This window comes from Anolis carolinensis, unplaced genomic scaffold (genome assembly GCF_035594765.1).
Source record: "Anolis carolinensis isolate JA03-04 unplaced genomic scaffold, rAnoCar3.1.pri scaffold_10, whole genome shotgun sequence".
Lineage (NCBI taxonomy): Eukaryota > Metazoa > Chordata > Lepidosauria > Squamata > Dactyloidae > Anolis > Anolis carolinensis.
In genome coordinates this window covers 9,755,467-9,778,930 of record NW_026943821.1, presented here as the reverse complement: position 1 = coordinate 9,778,930, position 23,464 = coordinate 9,755,467, and the positions used below count along the sequence as shown (strand labels likewise).

At 44.0% G+C, this 23,464-nt stretch overlaps 3 protein-coding genes across 4 annotated transcripts in view; 1 reads left to right on the top strand and 2 right to left on the bottom strand.

The window, feature by feature from the left end:
• ppp1r37 (protein phosphatase 1 regulatory subunit 37) overlaps positions 1–7,883 on the bottom strand; it is a 73,874-nt gene extending 65,991 nt beyond the window's left edge. Inside the window, exon 1 of the mRNA XM_003222900.4 lies at positions 5,388–7,883. Coding sequence (XP_003222948.3) covers positions 5,388–6,162 — 775 coding nt within the window. The 5' untranslated portion in view covers positions 6,163–7,883. The remainder of the gene's footprint in view (positions 1–5,387) is intronic.
• Positions 7,884–8,382: 499 nt separating this feature from the next.
• On the top strand, positions 8,383–22,972 carry gemin7 (gem nuclear organelle associated protein 7). 2 transcript variants are annotated; one of them, XM_003222848.4, is made up of 2 exons: positions 8,383–8,663; positions 22,528–22,972. In XM_003222848.4, exon 2 carries the CDS (start codon positions 22,537–22,539, stop codon positions 22,915–22,917), a length of 381 nt encoding a protein of 126 aa, XP_003222896.1. In that variant the 5' UTR covers positions 8,383–8,663; positions 22,528–22,536; the 3' UTR covers positions 22,918–22,972. The 2 variants fall into 2 exon arrangements, with proteins under 2 accessions (XP_003222896.1, XP_062818191.1); XM_062962121.1 differs by lacking the exon at positions 8,383–8,663 and adding an exon at positions 18,132–18,152.
• On the bottom strand, positions 9,996–19,190 carry LOC103279318 (bone morphogenetic protein 2). The gene is made up of 3 exons (XM_008113849.3): positions 18,629–19,190; positions 16,461–16,795; positions 9,996–14,469 (listed from the first exon to the last, which is right to left on the bottom strand). Exons 2-3 carry the CDS (start codon positions 16,786–16,788, stop codon positions 13,577–13,579), a joined length of 1,221 nt encoding a protein of 406 aa, XP_008112056.1. The 5' UTR covers positions 16,789–16,795; positions 18,629–19,190; the 3' UTR covers positions 9,996–13,576.
• Positions 22,973–23,464: the final 492 nt, after the last annotated feature.

The window sequence follows — 23,464 nt, the reverse complement described above, 5'->3', positions numbered from 1 at the left end:
CTCCCATCAGACCCAGCTAGAGTGACTGTGATTGTCATTCAGTAATTCTAGGAGTTCAAGACCAAAACATCAAGAGAATACCAAGTTGAGGAAGAATGTACTTAGTGGTCATAATCAAGCTTCTCTCGACTTCAGACTCTTGCCACATCTAGGTGTTGCTTACTTGACAGAATTGTCATTTTGTTAGATATGGAAGTACTTTGCCTGCACATTAACATAATAAACAGCAAAGTTTGCTCTTTGTGTCCCTATCCCACCCCTAGAATATTTTTAAGTGATGGCTAGTTGAATCTGTGGGTGCAGAAATATGAATATGGAGAAACAACATTATACTAATTGATAGACCTATTTCCTCAAGTCCCACTCTGATTTTAAGATTTTAGAAATTGAAGCTTGAAACTAGTGCATGCAAAGCATGTGGTCTATTCCCCACAACTTTGATGCCATCATTTTGAAGGTACCTAAATACACCAGATCCCATCTTATCTTGAAAAATAAGCAGGGTCATTCCTAGTTAGGGAAATCACCAATGAATACCAGGTATTGTATTCTAGATTTCAGAAGAAGGAACAAGAAAAAAAAACCTTGAGTATTTCATGCCAATAAAACCCCTATGAAATTCCTGAGGCAGCAATAAATCAATTGCTAACTTGAAGACACACACACATATACACCTGTTATGGGATTTTCTATGAGCCTTCACAATGGGTTAGTCATAATGTCAGCAAATTTTATTGACTAGCCCTCAGGCCATATCACAACAACAAACCAAACAACAAGGCTTGATAAGACTTTATTTTACTCTATATAGTACGTTAAACAAAACACAGTAAATAAATATGATAAAATGGAATATATACATCATATTTCCTTATCACCCCTACAATTTTGACCGATCAGCCCAGGTTAGTTATAATGGTATGTGCACAATTATTCCCATGAGAAAGAAATCTATTGGTATTGAGTGCCTTCAAGCCATTTCTAACTTATAGCAATTCTATCACAGGGTTTTTGTGTCAGAAGTTATCGGGGGGGGGGGGGGTTGCCTCTGGTTTCATCTGAGGCTGAGAGGGTGAGACCTGCCATACCAGAGCAGGGATTCAAACCCTGGTCTTCCTAGAGTCCTAATCCAATACTGAAAACCAGTATGCCATGCTGGCTCCTGGTCTGTTTCACTCCTGCTGTTGTTAATTTGAAGTAAAACAAAATCAACAGGAACCAAACATATTAATTAAAACTAAATGAAACTAATTCAACCACATTCACAGTGTTGAGGAAAGGAGGGAATAAAAAGCATTCCACAAGAACAGATTGTGCACATTGTGTTCTGCCTCACGGAAAGAATACTATTCTAGTTTTCAGCAAGGCAATGCAGAATTCTTTGGAGAGCTTAGTCCCAAATTCCCAGTGAACGAAACAGGCAAAGCATTTTTCACAAGGTATCCTGAAATGCCATCGTGCTGAGAGAAGGCGAAACACAAATGTTGTATGTACACAGCCTACAATTGTCCGATTAGGAAGAGCACTGAAAAACTTGCAAGAGAAACTGAATGTCATCTACATGGATTTTTTAATCATTGTACTGAGAGATTTCTAGGGTATCTTCTGACCCCATGGGAATTCCAATGAACCTCAGCTAAAAATGTATAGAGGGTTTTCACAGTATCCAATCACCCAGTACTGTACTTAAAACACAGAGCCACATCACTTCTTCATATCCAGCAGACCACTGCTATAATTTCAATGCCCTAAAATACAATTGCTGTTAATGCCAACTAGAAAAAGGTGATGTGAACCCCAAAGTTAGAAACTAGATATAAGGCCTAAAGGAAGACAGCTGTTTTTATTTAAAGGAAAATACTAATTGCATTGTGAGGTAACTGTTTACTAAAATAATGAAGTAGTTCCAAATGAAGAAAGTGACCCTCAAGAAAGGGGAGTTCTTTGTACCAGCCATTGTACAAAAAGGTATAGATACTCAGATACTTTAGCAGTCCTTACAAATGGTCCATCTGCTAATTTTCATATCAACTGCCTTTATTGCTGATATATGCCTTCAATGGGTTAGTCATAATAGTATGTGCATGATTATTTCCATGAGAAAGAAATATATTGGTGGGTTGCTGTGAGGTTTCCAGGCTATATGGCCATGTTCCAGAAGCATTCAAGCCTTCAAGCTTTGTTGAATGCCTTCAAGCCATTTCTAACTTATAGAAATTTTATCACAGGGTTGATAGACCCACACAATCTGATTGGGCTCAGGCCATCCTGTGGTTTTCCATGGCTGAGCAAGTTTCAAATCCTGGTCTCCTAGAGTCCTTGTCCAAAACTCAAACCAGTAAAGGGGGGGAGGAGTACAATTTTCTTTCTGCCGAATGGTAACAACATACCTTATGTCTTTGGTTAACAGACCTTCTGCCAATCCTAAACGAGTGAAAACATCATCTTCCGCCACATCAACTAGCTCTGCTGCCACACTGTTTGGGATTCCCATAGCACCAAGATTCAATGTGCTTTAATTATGCAACAAAACAAGACTTTGGATACTAAACTATGTCACTGAGTATAGTGAAAGTTAATCGAACAAACAGCTTTCAACATCTACATAGGACTTCTCAATGAAGAAGCAGCTTTCATAAGATGTATATTTCAGTATATGTGCATGTCATAAAGAGAAGGAAACAAAAATATCCGCTTGGTCACTGGCCAGTTACCGGGCAGACAATTTTTCACTATCCAAAGTATTTGCACATGCCTTTGCAGTTCAGAAAACAAATGTACATAGAAAAGTTCTTGGTGAACTCCTTGATAATGAACATGAATCAATATATTTTAAGTGACCTTTTGAACCCCCCCCTAAGCTGAAGACAAAAAGATCAGTCAAACTGGAAAAAATATATATTGCATAACCTCAAAGTACTGATGGCCATGCCAAAAAGATGCCTCTTTTCTTATGGATCAGTCACCAGCACAGAAAGTCTCAAAAATATAACATATACATCTGAAGGCTGTATTACCGGAGCTCATTTTGCAACTGTCAGAAAAGAAATGGCTGACTTTAAGAAGGAAATAAGTGTTCCTGCTGCAAAGATTAGAGGAACCAAAAACAACAAACACCTCTAAAGGTGGATACAAAACACCTAAACAAAAAAACATTTTTGAAAGCATTTGAACACCATGTCCCTCAGCAACACAGTTTACCATGATTCATAACATTAACGCTTGCAAAACAAAGAGTATCCAGTTTCCTAAGGACCCATGTGATTAACTATAAGAAATGCCAGAACCAGGCTTTCGGATCCCATGGAAGGTGCAACGTAAAGGGGTTTTTTGTTGAAACAATTTAACAGGATATGATTCTGGGAGACCAGCATTCAAATCCCTACTCAGTCAAAGAAACCTACTGGGTGACATTGGCAATTCACTTTCTCTCAGCCTTAGAGGAAGGCAACGGCAAAGTTCCTACAAATACATCTTGACAAGAAACCTCAAACACTATGACAGGGTCAATGCAAGTCCAAATCAATGTCAAGGCAATAACAAGATAGGCATCAACAGTGACGCCAGAAAACCGTTGTCACCAGAACTAGTATTTTTTATCAACCAGATTTCCAAGACTTTCCAAGACTTGTGCATAATACTAGAGAGATGATGATTCAATGATTATATGTTTTTCAATTATATTCCTAACATTACTTGACTAGAGACCAAACAAAATTGCCAAACTGCAACAGAAGACAGATTAATTATTAAGAGACATATAAATAGGATAACTTTGAATACAGCATTACATATGAGCCTTTGATTCAAGCTTATGATCAGCTACAGATACACCATACTCAATTCTTTGGATATCAGACATTAGCAGCATTTGTAATTGTTGTAAGAATGCAGGTGCTATGGTTTTGTAGACCCTGGATGCATAATAATGTAACCATGACAGCTTGAGAAATACAGTATGTTCTGTTTACAAATTTAATAACATTTCACTAATTCGCTCAGGAAGAACAAAATACACAAAAACACAAAGGGGAAAGAAAATTCCAAAATGTGGAAGGAAAATTAGAGTCAAAACTCAAGAGAAAAGAAAAGAATAGGGAAACCGTAAAAAGAACTAAAACTTTTTATTTCAAAATCTTTGGCAGAAACATTCTTCTGAGAATCTTTTCTCAAGGAAGTCTCTCATGTGAGAACAGGGAATAATTTAGTGTCATGGGGCTTTATCACATGTTAGTCCTAACTAGAATGGAGAATCCGAAAATCAAGGTACCTCAGCTAGGGAAAGAAATCATCTTGCCCTCTCTATGGTGTTACACTGAAACTCTTAACAGTCTTAGCCAGTGCAACAACGGTGAGGACTGCTATGAGCTGCAGTTAATGGCATCTGGGAAAATTGTATGATCCCTATTCTCATTGCAACTAAGAATTCCCACTGGTTTCACAGGTCCACTCCAGACAAATGTAACATGATGGCAACCCCCCAGCACCCCAGATGCTGTTTTACTGCAACTGAGCTACAGTTCAACATTTAGAGGACTGCACAATTCCCACCCGATGCCAGGGATTTTCATTTTTGCTTACATTCATTTACATAAAATATCAACTATACCCTTGTGGGCCACAAACAAGGTAGCTTTCTATAGGGTAACCATCTGGAATTCCCATGCTTTTCAGGAAGTTCAGACACAGAGTTGCCAACTCTTTTGGTTGGCTAAATTCTAGTCCCAACCATAGTATGCCACTGAAATTAATTGGCCTTATCTACAGTCAATGCTGATTCCTAATTGCATCTCTTGCAGTGTCTCCTGAAGTTGAGACTAAAAGTGCATTTAGACCAGTGAGTTTAAGCAGGATCCAGAATAGGCAGTTTAAGTGATGTAGCTTACCAGTTTATGTAAAGGCAATCCAATGAAGCCCCAATTTAGCTGTTCTAAGAAATCCCCTATACACACTTTGTACACCAAGCAATACCTCATTTTACATTCTCAACTGAAGAAGTGCAATATATGAAATCACCAAGTCATATTTTCTCTATTGGGGTACATGTACTGTGCAATATTTTGTAGTGGAAGGTCCACAAAGCTATCTCATTATAAAACTTACAGGCTTCACTGTTCATAAGAGCATATTTTACCTACTGATTGATGGTTTCCTAATTACCTTCATTTATATTTGCTTTGGGGATTCAAATGGTGTTTATTTAACAGGATTTGATTGCTCTACATTTTCACCCCTTGGATCCTAAAATGCTATGGAGAAGTTTAAGACTGAGAAAGTCAAATGCAAACAGAGGTCTCACACCAATCTTGTGGATAAGGTCAGCAGGCCTCGCCTAGTGTAATCCAGGCTCACAGAAAATGCCTTTACTGGCGCTGATGTTTGCTTACCATGCCGCCATGGATCTTTGGGCTCCACAGCACCAGAGACGATGTCCTCGTCAGAAGGAAATGTGACATGCTTTGCCCCAGGCTTGAGTTTCTCATCTTCAGTCGGTGGAGAACCTTGGCTGTTTTGGTCATCTTCTCGATTGCCTCCATTTGTTCCTTCTATGCCTAAACAACAGTTCTGAGAAGGGGAAAACAATTTTTCCTGCAAATGGTTGTTCAGCTGAGAGGATTTTTCACTGTCCTTAAGGCATTCTCGGACATCCATAATGGACTCTGCCGCCAAAGGAGGGTTACTACAAGACCCCTGGCTCAGCGGTGACTCTTCCTGCAGTGGGTGGCTCAGAGTCTCTTTCCCCAATGGTTGCAACTGCTCCTCTGCTCCATCACAACTTACAGTCTTTTTCAAATCCTCCTTTGACAAACATGCAGTGCACTGGCCCACCATCTCTCTGCCAGAAGAACTTCTCAGAATGGTAGGACTGTGCTGGGAGTGAAGACTTTCGGCATTGTCAGGGTGTTCCGAACGATCTGGAGCTTCTTGGAGCTGCACACCAGCTTGACTGCTGTCTGTTTGGGAGCCAGCCCAGGGGTCTGAACCCTGCAACATGACTTCCTCTTCCTTTTGCACTGCAGGAGATGGCAGTAACAGCAAGAGCCGGTCCCCATCAGCAGTTTTTCCTTGTTGCTGCTGCATGGGAGAAACCTGCACACACTCCATGGCTAGTTCAGTAAGATGAATGGATGCTAGTGGGGCAGCTCCTTCTTCTCTTCTCATGTGCCCTTTAGAGGCATTATTTAAGGGTGAGACACACCCCTCCCTCCAGTCCTTCACTAGCTCCCTTCACCTGGAAAGAAAAGGCTCCCCAAATTTACAGGCCTGTCCCCCTCCAGCAAAAATGCAAGGAGAACAGGCTCTTGATGGACCAATGAAGGTTCCTGTATGTACCATGAAGAAAAAAGGATGGGGACGGGGAAACAATGGTCGCTGTCTCTATAGAAAGGAAAGTGAACACAACCTCTGTTGGAATTGGAGGAAAGATGCTTTAATGGGCTGATTTCTGGGGGGAAAGGGGGACTCAACAAAACCTTTCTCAGTTTGGAGAATAACAAACACTCCCCTGCTGTGTAGTTTTCCCCTGTAAAGATAGATAAAGAGGTCACAGTATAATATAGGAATTGACTGGAATTAATACTCTGAAGATTTATAGGGCGTACTATTAAGTGGATAAGTAAAATTAGGGTTACAGCTGCATGTGGGCAGGAAAACTTTAAAATCTTCTTTTAAAAGCTGGGACAACTGTAATGGTTTGGACAGGGGAGATCGTGTGCGCATGGACCAGCACATGCAGAACGGATTTTAAAAATATAATGGCTGACTGGAAAGCAATAAAAACATACTGGTGGCAAGATTTGGATGGAAACACAAAACACCTCCGCCGGTCCTTTACAAGCCTGATTGCACACATCAGGGAGAGAACTGAGGTGGAATTAATACCTGCAATGTAGGTAAGTAGAACTTGGGCGAAGAAAGGCTTTAAAAAAAAAAGAGCCACTGATTTGCAACCGTTACAGGCTCAAGAGGAAAAAGTATACATACATAAAAGGGCTCTGTTGGTGTAGGAGAGGAAATGAGCAAATGGGGAAATGCAAAGGGAAAACAGGTGTCAAGTAGGTGATGGATGAGAAGGAATCCCTGAGGTGTGGAAGAAAGGGGCGAAAAGAATTATTTGGGATAAAAAAATAGGAACAGGGAGCCTTTCCTAACCCTACTGAAGGGGAAAAGAAAGTGCCCTTTGATGGCGTTTGGGAACCTTTGGTGAGGAAGGAAGGATGGAAAGAAGAAAAGGAGGGAAGACTATAGGAAGGAAAGAATAAAGGAAGAAATGGAAGGAAGGAGAGAATAAAGGAAGGAATAGAGGATGAAAAAGAAGGGAGGGAAGAATAAAAGGGAGAATAGGAGGAATAGAGGAAGGGAGGAATAAAGGAAAGAGTGGAGGATGGAAGGATGGAAAGAAGAGAGGGAAGAATAAGGGAATAGAGGAAGGATTGAAGGAAGGAATAGAGGAAGGGAGGAATTAAGTAAGGAAGAAATAAAGGGAGGAATGGAGGAAGGAAGAAAGGAAGGAATGCAGGAAGGGGGGAGTAAAGGAAGGAGTGGAGGGAGAAAGGAATAAAAGGATCGGAGGTTGGAAGGAAAGAAGGGAATTAGGCAGGGAAATGGGAGGAGGAGACGGCAGGGCAAAATACGCACCCAAAGGGGGAGAGGATGGTGAGGGCGGGAGAGACGGAGGAGGGGAAGAGATAACGGGATGAGGCCCAGCTCCAACAAGCAGCCGCCGTCGCCTCGGCTGGAGGCGGGCCCGAAAGAGGCCGAGGCCTTCGCCACCAGCGTCGCCGCCTCTTCGTCGTTGTTGTCGTCGTCAGGCCTGGAGTGCGCCAGCGGCCTGCTCATCCGGCGCGGCACTTTCCCGGCCTGCCTGCCTCTCTCCACAGCCGTGGAGCCGATTCGCCTTGAGGCCACTCCCCCGCCCCATCGTCATAAACACCTCGTTCTCTCCCTCCCCGCGTTCCCTCACAGGTCACGTGCCTCGACCCCTAAGCGGTCATTGGCCAATCCGCGTGGAAGGGTTCTTCTCCCTCTCCTAATTTTTTTCCTCTTCCCTTTTACACAACTCTCCTCCTTTGGGTTTCAGCCTCGCACTTTCGACACGCTCCGCTAGGGAAATCAATTTTTATAAAATAGCTTTGACACAGCTTTCTAACCCAATAAGGGAGTGGAAGTAGAAATTATTGCTGTTTTTTCGAGAAGCCAAGGAGAAATAGGATCAGCACAAATGATCAGTGTCGAATGTACTGATGGCGAGCAGCGGCTTGAGAAACAACGGAGAGCCGCCTGATCGTGACGTAGGGATCACGCGCTTCCATTTCGTCTTGGCCGAAGAAGAAAGCGGGAATGGAAAACAGGAGGAGACCAAAAAAAATATTCCTCTGCGCATGCGCAGTGGCCACTAGCTCGGTCCAGGCCTCAGGGCTGTTTCTTGGTGCGGGCTACAGAGTGCCGGTGACTCCTATTTCTAGAGAGGACAAAGATAGTAGGAGAAAGGGAAATTAATGTATTTCCGGTTAGAAAGGTCTCGACTTCTGGTCTATATCCGTCAGGGCGTTGCTTCTTCCCCGTTAAGGCCCCAACTTTTAATGTGGAGGTTGCCATGACGACCTGAAGTGGCGAAAGGCCGGCTTGTGAGAATTCGTTCACGGGGATTCAAATATTTTAAGGTGAGAAGGCAAAATTCGTGGCCGTATGATATTATACAGCAGGCATGGACAAAGCGGCTGTAGGAATTGTGGAAGTTGAAGTATACATGTGTGTGTGTGTATAAAACTATATACCGGCTGTTAGGAATTGTGGGAGTTGATATATATATCGGCCAGGGCTTCGTGGCGGCTTCTCGGAGGCTACGCCGCTTTCCTCCATGCGCGAGTTTACCTCTCCTCCCGAGGAGAAGCAGCCACAAAGCCCTGGCTGTTCCTCCTCCGGAGGAGAGAAAAATCCGCATCTTTTCCTTGAGCTGACAGGAAGGGAAGTCTCAATGTTTGGATTCTTGAGATCTTGCAAAAGAAGCGAGATCAGGTGTTTTACTTGCTCCTCTCTCCTGCATTCATTCTTTAGCTGGCCGAGTTTCAGGACGCGGCGGGAAACTGCTGAGGGTAACAACTTTCTAAACTCATTAATCGTTTTGAAAAGTGCCTAATTTTGAATGGGGACTATGTTTAAAAGTACTATTGAAGTATGGCTTTCAACTGTATATAATAAATATTTTAACCCAGACTTCGTTAATTTTTAATTCCAAACGTAACATACTTTGTGGATAGCCCTCATATATATGCCCATGTAGTCTCTTCCTACTCTATGATTCTGGGATTCTATGAAGTCAGAAACAAACCCCTTGGAAACAAACCTTGACAAGGAAATCCCATTATAAAATTATCTTTGAGCTAGAAATGACACGAAGGCTTGAAGAATTAGAAATGTCTTGAAGACACACCACAAAAACACCAAAATTGTATGTGGCCCTTATGCCCTTTTGTGTTGTTTCCTTTCTGCTTTCTCTCCCTCACATTTATATATTTTTCATCAGTAAAATCAGCTCCAACTGTTTTCACACCCATAACAATAACACACTGTAAGCTGCTGTCCTATTCTGATATATCCCGAGGCTCAGGTTTTTATTTTAGAGGTTAACTAGCACCTTTCATTTACTTAAATACCCTTAAGGCATCAGATCCTATTTGACCTTGGAAGCCAAGCAAAGTCAGTGCAGGTTAGTACCAGGAAAGGAGATTGCTGTAGCCTATAATCAGAAAAAGGGCTTGGCATACGTTGATAGGCAACTTGAAGGCATGCTTAACTAAGTTCATTTAACCAAGTATATACGTTTGCACAGAAATACAACATAACTTTCAATCAGCTGCCAAATAGGTGCCATCTTTGCAGGAAACGGCAGAAAACAAGTCTGGGATACTGACCATAATTTTCAAAGACAGAGGACATGATTGCAGACTTATCCCTCCTGTATGTGGAATGTGTGGAAGGCAGGCAAAAAAAGATCTATTTATTATTATTTATTTATTTCCAACATTTGTATCCCACCCTTCTCACGCGAAGGGACTCAGGGCATCTTACAACAATGGCAACAATTTGATGCCCACACAAAAAAAAATCAAACAATACATACAATCCATTAAAACTATTAAATACAATATAAAATTACAATATATAAATTTAAAACATTTGATCAGATCTGTTCGTCCAGAAAACCTTGTGCTGTACCCATAGGTCCATCCGTGTCGTCTTTATCATTTATTCCTTGAAAGCCTGGGCACATAGCCATGTTTTTAGGGCTCTTCTGAAGCCCAAGAGGGTTGGGACTTGTTGGATATCTCTGGGGAGGGTGTTCCACAGCTGGGGAGCCACCACCGAGAAGGCCCTGTCCCTCATTCCCACCAGCCTCGCTTGTGAGGCCGGTGGGACCAAGAGCAGGGCCTCTCCAGATGATCTTAGGGATCTTGCTGGCTCATAGGAGGAGATACGTTCAGACAAGTAGATTGGGCCAGAACTGCTTAGGGCTTTATAGGTCAAAACCAGCACTTTGAATTGGGATGGTAGCATATCGGCAGCCAGTGGAGCTGACTTAGCAGGCGAGTAGTATGCTCCCTGTAAGCCGCCCCGGTTATTAATCTGGCTGCCGCCCGTTGTACTAATTGGAGCTTCCGGGCCATCTTCAAAGGCAACCCCACGTAGAGAGCGTTGCAGTAATCCAAATGGGATGTAACCAGAGCGTGGACCACCGTGGCCAAGTCAGACTTCCCAAGGTATGGGCACAGCTGGTGCAGAAGTCTTAGTTGTGCAAATGCTCCCCTGACCACCGCCGAGACCTGGGGTTCCAGGCTCAGCGATGAGTCCAGGAGAACCCTCACACTGCGAACCTGTGTCTTCAGGGGGAGTGCAACCCCGTCCAACACAGGCTGTAACCCTATACCCTGTTCGGCCCTACGACTGACCCGGAGGACCTCTGTCTTGTCTGGATTCAGTTTCAATTTGTTGGCCCTCATCCAGTCCGACACAGCGGCCAAGCACCGGTTCAGGACCTCGACAGCCTCCTTAGTGACAGGTGGGAAGGAGTGACAGAGCTGGACATCAACTGCATACAGATGACACCTCACCCCGAAACTCCGGATGATCTCTCCCAGCGGCTTCATGTAGATATTAAACAACATGGGGGAGAGTACTGATCCCTGTGGGACCCCACAAGACAATGGTTGTGGGGCCGAGCAGGTATCCCCCAATGACACCATCTGTGAACGACCCTCCAGGAAGGACCGGAGCCACTGCAGAGCAGTACCTCCGAGCCCCATCCCGGCAAGGCGTCTCAGAAGGATACTGTGGTCAATGGTATCGAAGGTCACTGAGAGGTCCAGCAGAACCAGCAGGGACACACTCCCCCTGTCCAGTTCCCGGTGTAGATCATCGACTAAGGTGACCAAGGCTATCTTGGTACCATGCCCCGGCCTGAAGCCAGACTGTGCCGGATCTAGGAAATCAGTATCATCCAAGAATGCCCGGAGTTGTGCGGCCACCACACGTTCCACGCCCTTGCCCAAAAAGGGGAGATTGGAAATAGGCCGATAGTTGTCCAGTTGAGTGGGATCCAGTGATGGCTTCTTCAACAGTGGTTTGATCACAGCCAATTTAAGGCTCGCTGGAACAATGCCTTCCCAAAAGTAGGCATTCACCACCACCTTCACCCACTCGGCCAATCCCCCTCTAGCTTCTCTCACCAGCCAGGATGGGCAGGGGTCTAGGATGCATGTGGTCGCCCTCACCTCTCCAAGCACCTTGTCCATGTCCTCAGGCTGAACCAATTGAAAAGAACCCATCAAAATAGGACAAGTAGGTGCCCGTGCTACATCCTCGGAGACTGCCGTTAATATGGTGTCAAAGCCAGAGCGGATCAAAGCGACTTTGTCCACAAAGAACCGAGCAAATGCTTCACAGCAGGCTGCCGAGTTGTCAGGGATCCCGTCTTGGGGGATAGAATATAACAACCCTCTGACAACTCAAAACAGCTCCGCCGGACGGTACTGTGCGGATGCAATATTAGCTGCAAAGAAGACGTTCTTTGCAGCATCTATTGCCGCGGTGTATGCCCTAAGATAGGAGCATAACCATGTTCGGTTTGACTCACTTGGCTCCGAATGCCACACGTCCTCTAGTCCCCTCTTCTTTCGCTTCATCACTGCCAGCTCCTCAGTAAACCAAGGAGATGGTTTAGCTCGGATACTCGAGAGGGGACATTCTGGAGCAATAGTGTCTATTGCTCTGGCCGCCTCCTTGTTCCAGAGATCAACCAGAGCATCGACAGGGTCACCAGCCAAGGTGGCAGGAAACTCCCCAAGAGCCGTCAGGAATCCATCCAGATCCATAAGTCTCCTGGGGCAGACCATTTTAATCGGTCCTCCACTCCTGCGGAGGTTGGGGGGCGCATTGAGTCTAAACCTGATCAGGTGATGGTCAGTCCATGGCAACGGAGCGATGGTGAGCTCCTCTACACAGCCACCTTCCTCCCATCCCTGGCAGAAAACCAAGTCAAGTGTGGGTAGGGCCAGATACTAGTTGGGACAGCCCCATGCGTGCCATGGCGGCAATGAAGTCCTGAGCTACGTCAGAGGGAGTGGTCTCTGCATGAATGAGCTGTTGGGACTCCAACTCCAGGCCCGAGACCACCCCTGTTAGCTCAGGCAGGGAAACTGTAGTGCAGCAGGGTGGTCAGTACACTAACAGAATCGCTAAACTGTCCCGGCCCCCTACCTTCAGGTGAGCACACTCAAACAGTGTTGTCTGCGGGATGGGGCACTAGGTCAGGGGGATAGACTCCTTATAGACCACTGCGACCCCTCCTCCCCTGCCTCCAGATCTTGATTGGTGCTGCATGGTATAACCTGGTGGACAAAGCTGGGGGAGGTTAGCTCCCCCAGCCTCTTCCAACCAGGTCTCCGTTATGCACGCCAGGTCTGCCCGCTCATTCAGGATAGCCTTCAGGTATCTATTAGCTCTAAACAGTATATTCAGTGGTGAGAGATTATGGGGATTGTGACACAACAACATCTGGATGACTACACTTTCTCCATCTTTACTGTGCAGAATAATTAATATTGTTTTACCACGTGAAGAATTTGAAACTTCGTTGATATATGATTGCTTTGATAGACTGGATGAGTTGTTTGCTTATTGTTCAATAAAAGTTCATCTGTAAATACAGGATTTCCTGGGGAAACTCATATTTGTTCATGTGATTTCATAAGAATAAAATAATAATTTGCTGGACCAGACCAAGGTCCAACTATTTCCAGTTGTGGCCAGTTAGATATCTTTGGATATTTTTGGAAGAGCATCATAACAACAGTCTTTGCTTATTACTTGATTCCATATCTGATATTCAGAAATATATTCCTGTGTACAAGTTGCTTGCAACTATATAAATTTGATGATCTTTATCTCCTTAGGTTATTTCATTATGCATTGTATGCAACTTGTACTTCTGGAAGTCCTAAGTCTGTTGTTCCTAAGTCTTGTTGAGTGACCCCAGGTTTTTAGTACTGACAGAGAGAGTGTCCCTGCTCCATCTCTCTTACCGGCACCCACAGCCCTGCACCACCATATCCTGATAGGTTTTAAGGACCACCATGTCATGTTGATCCAGATAGAGCATAGCTATGGGACTGAGGTCTGTAGGAACACAAGATGGCTTAGGCACTTTGGAGTTCACAGAATTCAACATTGTCTGCACCACAGCATGACTGGAGGAATTCATATGGTCAGCCAGTGGGAACTGACATTCCCCAGAGCAGTAGAATGCGTGGTAGCCACTGGGGGCAACTATCCAATCGTTCCAACCAACCTCTTTGAAATCTACAAACAAGCGGTGCCTTTTGCACTTGGTACTGATTTTGGTCTTTGCCTTTAGGCTCTTGAGTTTGTTCTTGGAGACCGCACCTTTTGTAGGTTTTCTGCCTCCTTTCTGGGTTAGTGCATTTGACTGACTTCTGTTGTGTCTTTTTCCACGTGTCAGGGGTTGCCCTCTTTGGTCGTGGCTATAAGTAACTAGTAAAGGCCTCTCCAGAGCCCACTGAGCTGCCTCCTCTCCAAGAGACCGTCTTGCACGAGCGGATGTGTGGTGCTCTTGAAGGTTATAGCTATTGTTTGGGTGCTCCACCTCAACAAGAAACCCAAGATGAAGCTTCTGGTTCTTGGCTGTCTTATAGGCAGGAGTCACATCAAAGCTTTCCCACTTGGACTGGTTTGGAGCCAAGAATTTGCGGGCCAGGAGTCTGCTCTTGTTTCTGGAAATGAGTGGGGGATCCATTGTGTGGTAGACGTTGATGTGAAAACCCTTGCTTTCTCTCTCTCTGTGGTAGAGGCGCAACTCAAGGGCAGTCAGCTCCTCCTCTGCAGGCAGCAAGGTGAGGTTGAACAAGAAGTAAAATTCATTTCCTACAAGGTCAGGAAAGTAATCTGGATCCTCTAGAAATGGAACAGAATAGAGATTAATGAGGAATTTAAGACTGAGCTTCAAATTTGCAGAACTACTTAGCTGTATCCAACCAGGAACCCCTTTATTCCTGTTTCCCACAACAACTGGCCAGGTGTCTGAGAGGCTCCCAAACATCCCATGAAAGTAATGGCTTTTTGTTGTGCCTAATCCTAAGCAGTGGAAGAGGTATGTTTTGCCCCTGAAATGGAAATGTAACTTGAACATTCAAGGTTGGATCCAGTCTTAGTTGTACCTGGGACTTACGATAGTCATTACAGTAGAGTCTCACTTATCCTCGCTTATCCAAGCTTCTGGATTATCCAAGCCATTTTTGTAGTCAATGTTTTCAATATATCATGATATTTTGGTGCTAAATTCATAAATACAGTAATTACTACATAACATTACTGCGTATTGAACTACTTTTTCTGTCAAATTTGTTGTTAAACATGTTTTGGTGCTTAATTTGTAAAATCATAACCTAATTTGATGTTTAATAGGCTTTTCCTTAATCCCTCCTTATTATCCAAGATATTCGCTTATCCAAGCTTCTGCCAGCCCGTTTAGCTTGGATAAGTGAGACTCTACTGTATTAATTTTAAGCCCTTACAGTTTCAGTGGATCTGCTCTTCTGTCCAAGTATTAAAAGGCATGGCCCTGCATTATTTATGACGTGGGGTAGAATTGAGTAGTAGCAGTAGGCATCAGTGAACATACTGGAAGTACAGCTAAGTTTGATTCCAAGCCCCATCCTTCATCTCTTTGTCCATTTGAATTAGTTATGAAGACGGATAGGTTTGCAGAGGTTCTGCACTAATCCATTAATGGTTTGTTCATTTGTTTTACTAGTTTGGAGCTCTGCAATGTGAATTGCACTTGTGATTTAATTCCTAGACTTCATTTAAAAATAAACTTACCTATGCTGTGCTATCTTTCTCTGAAATGGCTTTATGGCTGACACAGTGTAAGGTCAATTAGCTTAGGCGACTGCTTTTAAAAAATTCCTCTTAGCCTACCTTTCTCCAGCATGATGCCATCCAGATGCTTTGTACCTAAAATATCCTCAATGAGTGTAGCCATTTATCAGGAATCTTGGGAACTGGTCCAGAACATTTGGTCCTAGGTTCAAATGGTCAGTCTAAGCTATGACACAATTACCCTCTGCATTCTGTAGGTGGCACTGCAGCCAAGGCAAATGTGAGAACGAGTGTCCCACAAGTCCTATATGATAGAACATTGGATAGGATTCTGGAACACGATTATCAGGGAGTGTCCTAAAAGTTTTTAATCTTGGAGAGTTCTGCTTTGTTTCCTTCTGAAATGAAGTTTGCTTAACCTCTGGAGATGAATAGGTAGGTAGGTAGGTCTACTTCACAACAGGCGAAATTGCTGGGTGGCAGGTGTTTATTCACACTGTAGTTACAGCAGTTTCATACTCCTTGGTATGGATCCATTCTATGGAATCCTGAGTTTTGTAGTTCACAAGACACTTAAAATTATATGCCAAACAGTTCAAGTCCAGGAGAGTGCAGCAGAGGATTATAGGGCTTTTACCAAATTATAAGTCCCAGGTTAACATAAGATAGAGGAATCCAGTAGCTACAGCTGGGTTCTGGATATATAACTGACTCTGGTACAGTGTTGTACCCTCAATTTGTACTATTGAACACTTTGCCTTTGAAGCTTCAGATAGAGAATGGTGTTTTGCATCACCTGATCCTTTCAACTGGAGATCCTGGGCATTACCCTTGGATCTCCTGCCTGTGTTCTTTCCACTGTGCTATGGTTCCTCTTCCTTAAGCAGTGCAATCAGTGTGAGCTGTACTTGATTCTTGAACTTTCCTTCGTGCCTCTAGTCATGTTCAGGTCCCCTTCCCCCCTTTGTTAACCCACCCATCCCCTCTCAATTCTACTACCCCTATACAACAGACCCAGACTCTCTGCAGAAGGATGAGCAGAGTATTCAAAGGGGTAGCCTCACCGACATGATGAAATGTGCGCACAGTGTTGGCTCTTCCCGCCTGTTCCTCCAAGAAAGGTAGATCCGTTCCCTGCAAGGAGGGAGGAACCCTTCCTAAGGCAAATTGGTACAAATCCAGCAGGTACTGGGGGACCACGTGGCCTGGTTTTGGTTCCGGCCGCCTTTGCAAGCCTAGGCGTCTTAACAGGATAGTGTGGAGGGCCTGGATTGGCAGTTCTCTAGGGTCATGTTTGTCGGTTCCAGGTGATGCTCCCTGGGGGGCTTCAAATCTCCAGAAGGCAAGTGACACAAAAAGCATCGACAGAACAGCCAAGTTACCAGACACCATTGTGGAACTGGGGAAGTGAGAAAGAGAAGGTAAAGTGTAGTTAGTTAATGTGGCTAGATGTTCTGCTCTCTCGCCCAACTACCCACAAACTAATCATACAAAATCCAATCTATATTACAGTACAGGCAGTCCCTGAGTTACAAACAAAGAATGGGGTGAGACAACAGAAAGTGAGAGAAATCTATCCTTCAGAAGGGAAATTCACTCCTGGAAGAGTTATTATCATGAGGGAAAGGCCTCCACTGAAGCTTTATCACTAATCCTTGTTTCTACAACAAGACATTTTTTTCAAAATTAAACTTAAGAACCTATCTTGTTTGTAACTTGGGAACTGCTTGTACTAATACACCTACTATTATTGAGAAGCCAGTGTGCTTTACAAAAAATCAATCAGCAGAAAAAATCACACAGCAGAAAAACACTGAATGTTTCATTTGGTGCTATTCCTTTCACCATTTTGCCTTTGCATTTCACTTCAGCCTGAGTGCCTTTTAAAAATATCTTCCAGCCACCATAAAAGATCTAGCAGGAAGAACTTTGCTGGCAGAAGTTATAACTGAGCCTTTCATTAGTCTCCAGATTTACTATGAAAAGGCGGAGGAAAAACCCCAGGGATGTCCAAATACATTTCCTCCATCAGAATACTGTTTTGGCTTTGCAAAATGATTTCTGTGTTGCAAATGCATTGTGGCAAGTTAGGCATCTTTTAAGTGGAATGTTTCCTTAGCGATTGAGCATTTGCCCCTCATTTTGAGCTGGATTGCCCTCTTGTACCTGGTATACAAGGTGTCAATGCCTCTTTAGACAATCTGGCATCCTTTTCTGCTCTTGATTGCTGAACGTATGTGAAGCTTTCTCACCCAATCCCTTCCCAAGGCTTGAAGGAGTCATCTCCTGTGTTATTCGCCCTCCCAAGAAGACATTTTCCTAGTGGACAAATTGAGCCACAGAGGACCTGCCCAGTACTGTACACAAATATGTTGTATTCTTAGATCTTTAAGGAACGCAAGCAGATTGAGTGTGTATTGTTCCCAATTGCATCTTTGGAGGAGGAAGATGGTTCTTTGGCTTTCGTAAATAACTTTGACAATGTAAATAGCCTCCACTCGCACACATCCAATAACACTATGTAGCACAATTTTTGTTTCAGGGTTATAAATGTCATTTCCTAATTGATTCTATCATAAAAACATGAGAAAAGTTTATTAAACTGCAAAAACTTTGTTTTTGAGGTCTGCACAAAGGTTAAAATGGCATATTTTTATTACAGAAAATTACAAAGAAAGTTCTTAGACTGAAGGAAATAATAGTACTACCTCGGTGATTAAAAACAAAGATTCTCGAGTAAAACAACTACTTTCAAAGTAAGTGCCACACAGTTAAATAGGAAACAACACTTTCAAACCAGGAACAGAAAATTTTGCAAATTTTGTTGCATAGTGTAACCAACAGTGGTGGGGAAGGAGGAGCAGGTGAACCACAATACAAATATATTTTTATTTATTCTTTTTGTTTTTATTTACTTGATGTGGCATTGTGCACCAGGTTGGACTGAACTGGGCAGGGCTTCTTTTGTAAGTGGAGCTCCATGCAAGGGAACACCTCAGTACAAGCTCCAGCTGCTGTTTATTCCGCACCTTCTGCAAACTATAAGTCCTGCCAAGCAGTTAGTAATTATTAACTAGAACATATGTCTAAATACACAAGGTAGGCAAGGTAGATGAAAAGGGTACCGCCCAGTGCTCCTTAAATCTCAGGAAACCACCTTGTGAAAGCAAAGCATTGTGGTGCTCTGTGTGAGTGTTCTGTATTTCCCCTGCTTCCTCTCAGAAGTACTTACTTGCAAGGGTAGAAGTTGTTGGCGAGAATCCATGTTTTTCTCCGCTTTGCAGATCCAGTGGCCTTTCCTTCCGCTTTTATCCTTCAAGCCTCTCCCAACCAGGTTGGCTGTTTGGGGTCATCCATGCCAAGCAAGAGCCTTCATTGCCTGATGGGCATACCCAGTCCTCCTTGGCAGCCTCTGTTCCCTTTCCTTCCTCGCTCAGCAAATGAGAGAGGCAGTCTCCCAGCTCTTCACCAGAGTGTCGGGCTCAGCCCGCCCTGCCTATGGAGGTGCCGTTCCTGCGGTATTCAGGATGTGATGTCAACCAGGCAAGGGGCCTGAGCCAGAAAAAACAAGTTGTTGTGAGTTTGTTGCCTCTTCACTTGCCAAAGCAGCACAGTGACCCTTTTGGACTTAGCTGCATCCTTGGGTCCTGCAAGGAAAGTAAGAGGACTGGGTCCCCAGATGGGAAATGGGAGCCGTTAACAACTCCACCCCATTAAATATCAGACATTTGTTGTCTCCAGGTTGCCTTAGGGCTAAGAGTATAAGGTGGTTCCCAGTCATCAGGTACAAGGCCTTTGACCTACCCAGCCTTGGCTCCTATGTACAATATCTAAATGTGACTGTTGTGCCCCTCACCAAGCTTCACATATATTTGTTGGTCCCTCCAAATAAGAATTCTGCTGCACCAAACAGCAAAAGAAATGTATTCAAAGGGGTGTAATATGTGTGTGTGTGTGGGGGGGGGGGGGGGGAGTAGAGACTATAGAGTGCATTGCCTATCCAAATAAGAACACTACCCCACACAATGTAGGCATTTCATCTTAAACCCAAAGGACCTTTTCATGGCCACTCCATGACTGTGGAATGACTTGCTGAAAGAGCTCCGGCAGCAAAACAAAGTGTCGGAATTTGAAATGTAGTTGAAGACCCATCTCTTCGAGCGAGCCTACCCAGTCAACTTTTAATAATGAGTTTTGATTTACATTCTGTTGCCACTGTTTTCTTGTGTGTGTGTATGTAATTTAGTAATTTATTGTATTTTTGTGTTCATTTGGTTTTGAATTTCTTGTGCCCTGCCTCGAGCCGTCAGGAGAGGCAGGTAATAAGAAACTTATTGTTGTTGTTGTTGTTGTTGTTGTGGTGGTGGTGGTGTAATGGGTTGAACCCTTGTGTCAGCAGGATTGCTGACCAAAAGGTCAGCGGTTTGAATCCGGGGAGCAGAGTGAACTCCCGTCTGTCAGCTCCAGCTTCCCATGTGGAGACATGAGAGAAGCCTTCCACAAGGATGGTAGACATCAAACATCCAGGTGTCCCCTGGGCAGGGTCCTTGCAGATGGCCAATTCTCTCACACCAGAAGTGACTTGCAGTTTCTCAAATCACTCCTGACATGAAAACAAATTATTATTATTATTATTATTATTATTATTATTATTGAATAAGGACACTGCCTCACTGAAGGCAATTTTTCTTTAGTCCACAGATTTCCAGAAAGACATTGAAAATCATTTGCACCTAGAACTCTTTGTATTTGCTCTTTTCATGTTTCCTAGGTCAGTGTGCCTGGCCAGTTTCTTTAATGTGTAAATCATATCTTTAGATATAGAAGTTTTAAATTACTGGAGTGATTAACATTTGGAGACTGAAGGAAATTCATTTGGGAGGATAGAATATTTAGGGGGCAGTGCTGTGATTTTTTCCCTCCCGTTTTTAGCTACACCCCTCTGATTTTATTGCTTATGACCTACTCCTGATGCTGAGAATTACCAATAAGGCACCCACCACACAAAAAAGATGGTTCTGCTGACCTCTCCAAAGAGTGCCTCAAGTCCTTAACAGAATTTTTGTTGGCCCAAATCTGTTTGCTGGGAATATCTGTGTACCTACAAAGTCAATGGTGGCTTTTGTGTTTGACACCTTTGCTGCTTTCTTCACCCTGCTTTTCTTTTCAGCATCATGTATGACTCTTCCCAGGTCATGTTTATACAGAAGCCCGTGCCTTAGCATAGCTGGAAAAATAACCCAAGAGTGCCCAAGTGCCCAAGAGTGCTCCGGGTGGAGGCCAAGTCCTTATCAGCCCAGCTGGAGCAGGCTTCTAGGGGTCGGTGCTTCCTCCAGCGCCAGACAGCACGCGTCGGGAATAAGCCGTCTGTGGAAAGAGCACATAAACAGGCCTGCAGAGGAAACTTTGCGGTCATTATCCAGGCTTTAGGAACAAACACACCACATAGGAATGTGGCCCAATCAGCAGGATGGAAAGCAGGGCTGGCAGGGAGAAGGTAATCTCCATCAAGGCTGAAACCTGTGGCATTTCCGCCCAGAAGCTCCGCTATAGTGGCAAAACAGAAGCTGAAAAAGGCAACTAACAAGCTATCTTAACTCTGGCTGCCAGTGCTAAGAAATCACCTTTCCCTCCCAGAGGGAGACATGGTAATGCCCCCCAATATGAATTCTCACCCCTCCTGAAATTCTCCACTTCCCAAATTTCTAGCACTCTTAAATCTTCACTTGAGCATTTAGAACTATAATTAGCCTTCAGTATCTGCTAGAATTAGGGGTGCAAGGCTACCACAAAAGTAGAAAAACCATTAATTTATATGCCTTACTAGGGAGAATATCTCTCTAGGAATCTTAGCTCCTCTAGCATGGTTTTGTAGCCAGTTTCTGCTGGAAGTTAACATAGAATTGCACTGGAGGATCTAGAGTCCTATACAGAATATTTTTATCAAATCCATGAATATGGAGGGCCAACTGTACAGCTTAGGCACCTAAAGAAGAGGGCAATGTTACCAAGGGAAAGTGAACACAGCAAATATGAGCGCTAGATGCAAATGATTTTCAGCTCTATCTGCAATGCTACACATTTAGGTAAATTTCATGGCAGGAAAGGGGGGGGGGGGCTACACCAATAATCATATCAAAAGCCAGCATGGTGTAGTAGCAAGCATAGATAATGAATTAGGACACTGGAGAGTAGGGTTCAAATCCCCAGCTCTGCCATAGAAACCCACTGGGTGACCTTGGGCAAAACATTCATATGAAGACAATGGCAAACCCCTTTCTTTCTGCCTTTACTGCATCCTGCCCCCAGTTGAGAGCCTTTGCTTATATCCAGGTCCACAGTTTAAGATGCAACTGTATTTAGTTCATAATGGTTTTCTCTTCTGACAAGAACTGGGAATTCTAGTTTGGAGTGTAAGGGTTCTCTGGCTGCACCTTCTGCAAATTACAAGTTCTGCTCTTATCCACAGGTACATGGTATAGGCAAATCTATGTTTTTGCCTCACTTGCTTTCCTTTCTGTTCTGGAGTTATGCTTGGCTATGGCCAGCGATTTCTTCAGCTCACTGTGGAAAACATCCTCTTTGCTGCTGACCCTCAGCTTGGCCACCAGCCAGAGGGGATGTTGGCACAGCAAGGGAGCGTCAAGTTGGTGCCGCCACTGTCCAAAGGGGAAAATAGACCGTCCTCGCACACTTCCTGTTTACAGGTCTTGCAAGCCTGTGTTAACCCTTTTGTTGCTGAGATGTCCAGCCTTTGCCATGTTAGCAGGAAAGAGTGTTCTTCCAGCCGAGTATAGCTTGACATGTCTCAAATCCTTGGCAAAGTCCAGCATTCTTGCCATATTGGTACACATATAGGTACACTGCCAGTATTCCCTCATCCTTCTACATCAATTTCCTAACATAGGACAATTGTGTGTGAAACTTGTGGACTCTTGATGAATGCAACTGTTAAAAGGTTATGGACTATGAAGTCTTTTAAAAATTGTGTGAGGCATTTTATCCTGCAACAGGTTTTACTTTATGTAACATTGGAACATGGCCTATTTTTCTGAACAATACCTTAGCACAGCCAGAAAAGTAAAGCTACATGGTTACATCTTCCTTTTTTTCTTCTTCCTGTGCCACCAGGAGTTTAAAATGAAAGTTCCAGTTGCTGTTATTCGTCTGCCCCGCGGACCTGATGGGTCAAGTCGTGGCTTTGACCCCAACTCTCTCCGTTTCCAAGAGCTGGGCCCTGCCAGCCTCTCCTCCATGGGTCGTGGGAACACAGCAGACCTGGAATTGGAGCAGCAAAGCCGAGTGACGCTGCGGGAACGCTACCTGCGCAGCCTCTTGGCTATGGCTGGGCGGCCCGTCCACTTCACCATGCATGAGAGGGTGAGCATCACCGCGTTGTTTAGAGCCTCAGACATTGACATTCTGAACTTCCAGGTTTCTGAACTGCAGACTCCGCTGGGGATACAGAGGGAAGCCCTCCTCCGCTGCTCGGACATCATTGCATACTCTTTTGAGCTGTGAAGGCTGCCTCGTCCCAGTTTCCTTTTTAAATAATAAAAGCATTTGTGAAAAACAAGTGTGTGTCTCTCCGAGAGTTGCAGAAAGCAAACTGAAATGTGCTTAGGTCAGTAATCACAAAATAGTGTGCTGTGTGCAAATGGCAGTTTCGAAATAGTATTTCCCAAACTGGGGTGTTCCAGGTGCTCTGGACATCAGTTCCCAGAATCTCTGACTGTTGGTCAAAGCAGTTGAGGCGTCTGAGAGTTGAAGTCCAAAACATCTGGAGGACTAGACTTTGGGAACCACTAGTTTTAGATTTTTCTTGCTTAAAGATATTTTGTTGCACTGCAAAGCTTAGGCTCCTTGGAAGACTACTAAATACCTGCCTCATGTGCGTATGCTATTTTGGTCGTAAAAGTGATGGTGCATAGTTTTAGCACTGTAAGGGAAAAGATCCCTTTATGTGGGTTTTTAATTCGGCTGCAGCATATGTAAGCAGCTCCCAGAATCTGCCCATTGAAGTATAGCCGTCATCAGACAAATTAATTTTTTTAGGGAAGGACTGTGG